General features: G+C 50.4%; 1 protein-coding gene across 1 annotated transcript in view; it reads left to right on the top strand.

Moving 5' to 3' along the window:
* The first annotated feature begins 413 nt into the window (after positions 1-413).
* Dyrk3 (dual specificity tyrosine phosphorylation regulated kinase 3) overlaps positions 414-2,185 on the top strand; it is a 10,021-nt gene continuing 8,249 nt past the window's right edge. The window contains exon 1 of the mRNA XM_029475565.1: positions 414-599. Coding sequence (XP_029331425.1) covers positions 523-599 — 77 coding nt within the window. The 5' untranslated portion in view covers positions 414-522. The remainder of the gene's footprint in view (positions 600-2,185) is intronic.

Here is a 2,185-nt window from a genome sequence, read left to right as displayed (position 1 = left end):
TCTTATGGGCACCTAGCTCAACACAACCGCCACTTCTGTGGCTTAACAGCCTTTCTTTTCACTTCCATTTTAACTGTCGAAATAGACTTAACATGGACGGTACTTCTCAGAAAGAGTGAGGTACGCTTTCACATATTAAAGATGCGCAGAGCTCTCCAAGCGGTCTGCTGAGCAGGCAGGCTGTGCTGCTGATACTCCCATGTTTGGTTTCACGGCTAGGTGAATACGAAGAAGCGTAGGTTCCAAGCCAGTTTCCTCTTTTGCAAAAAGAACTGCGAGCACACCACCCAGGAACAGCACGCCCCTTCGCTCCGCCTCCTTCCCGCTCCCTCCAAGGCGGCGTTGCGCAGGCGCGGCAGGGCGTGCGCGGTTGCTAGGCGACGCGGCCGCTCCCGCGTGGTCTCCCTGCGGACCGCGCGAGCCCAGTGCCCAGCTTCGTCTTGTAGCGAAGCCAGCAGGTGCGGTGCTGGAGGCGACCCACCGGGCCAACCGCCGCCTCTGTGCCCGCGGGGCGAGCTCGCGATGGGAGGCGCAGCCCGCGAGCGCGGGAGGAAGGACGCGGCACTGCCGGGGGCCGGGCTCCCGCCGCAGCAGCGGAGGTAACGGCGCCCGGGTAGGAGCGGGAGGACTCCTTGCGGGTCTGGGCTGCCTGTCCATCAGCGCGGTGAGCGGGAAGGGCGGGGGAGGGCGGGCGGGACGGCGCGGCCTCCCGAGAGCTGGGGCTGGGACCTGTGCGCAAGACCTGTGAACCGCGCCCTGTTGCTCCGAGAGTCTGCCCAGCCCGTCCTGGCCCTGGGGTGGAGCAGCAGAGACCCGGGACCTTGTTCCCCATGTGCCTGGTTTTGTGGGGGTCCCTTTTCCCCCTCCGCATCGGGCCCTGGCTAAAGGAACCCAATCGGGTCGTTCGCGTCTGGCTGTTGCTCTGCAGATGCGGTGCTGGTGTGTTTCATCGTGCAGTATGGCAGAGGCCGGACCTGTCTAGAAAATTGCCTCCTGTTATCAAAACATTGTCTGAACGTCAATATATTTTTTAGAAGATATTTTAATTTCTTGTGGGTTGTTTTTCAAGCCCTCCTTTATCCCTTTAACACTTGTGTTAAACTCTAGAAGTATTTTTTTTTAAAATAAGACAGATCTCAAAAGTGACTGAAAAGATATTTTTTTAAAGACAATGAAAAATGTTACCTAGTCATGGTTGTGTTAGTAGCGTATAATCTGAGGTGGTAACATGAACCGGTGACGTGTGTGACCCGCAAATCCGTAGTCTTGGGAGCAGATAAAATACATTATTCAAGGCCATCTTGTGGCTTTAGTAAATCCTGCCCATTGTTTGTATGCCTTCACTGTAGAGGACCCACACTGTAAAGACAGAACCATTCTGTAGTCCTTTAGCATTTTAAATATCTCCATATGCCAGGAAATGAAGTGGGAACAGGAGAGAGATTTGGTACATCGTGTAACTTAAAGCAAAGCATCGGGTGGGTTCCAGTTGGCTGCCTTTTTTCACTAGTTAGGTTAGCTGTAAATGCGTGCATAAAATAAAGAGAAGACAGCTGTTCTGCTAGTCTTCTCTTCTTCTTGCTAGTCTGAGAGTGTGGACGGTCCTTTTCTTCCCATTTATCTGTCAGGCTGTTCAGAGGGGGAAGATAGCACAGCCAGGGGCTGAAACTAGAATAGAGGTGTTAGACTTGGATTTTAAAACAAACCTCTCTGTTTTGTTTATTTCTTTCTGCTTTTAGGTTTCTTACTCAATTAGCCTTTATTTCCAAGTTAATTGGTAGTCCCTCATTTTTTGAACAGCATTCAAAATAGTTGTAACTATTTTGATTACTTATTATTTGTTAGTTAGAGACAGGGTCTCTTTATTGTGTAGCTTTGGCTGTCCTGGAAGTCACTCTGTAGACCAAGCTGGCCTCAAACTCAGCATGCTGAGATCCACCTGCCTCTGCCTCCTGAGAGAGGGATTAAAGGAGTGGGTCACCACACCAGTCTGTTGTAACTAATGTAAAATTGAATCTAGAGATATTTTTTTCCATCCTTTACAAAGAAAAAGGAAACAGATGTGTTGGTGCAGAGGTGGAGGCAGGTGGATCAGTTTGAGTTCAAGGCCAGTCTGCTCTACACAGCAAGTTCCAGGACAGCCAGGACTATGTAAGAAACCCTGTCTCAAAAAAAAAAAAAAAAA

Source organism: Mus caroli, chromosome 1, assembly GCF_900094665.2.
Source record: "Mus caroli chromosome 1, CAROLI_EIJ_v1.1, whole genome shotgun sequence".
Lineage (NCBI taxonomy): Eukaryota > Metazoa > Chordata > Mammalia > Rodentia > Muridae > Mus > Mus caroli.
Note: the sequence above shows the minus strand (reverse complement) of the source record. Positions and strands in the feature narration are given on the sequence as shown.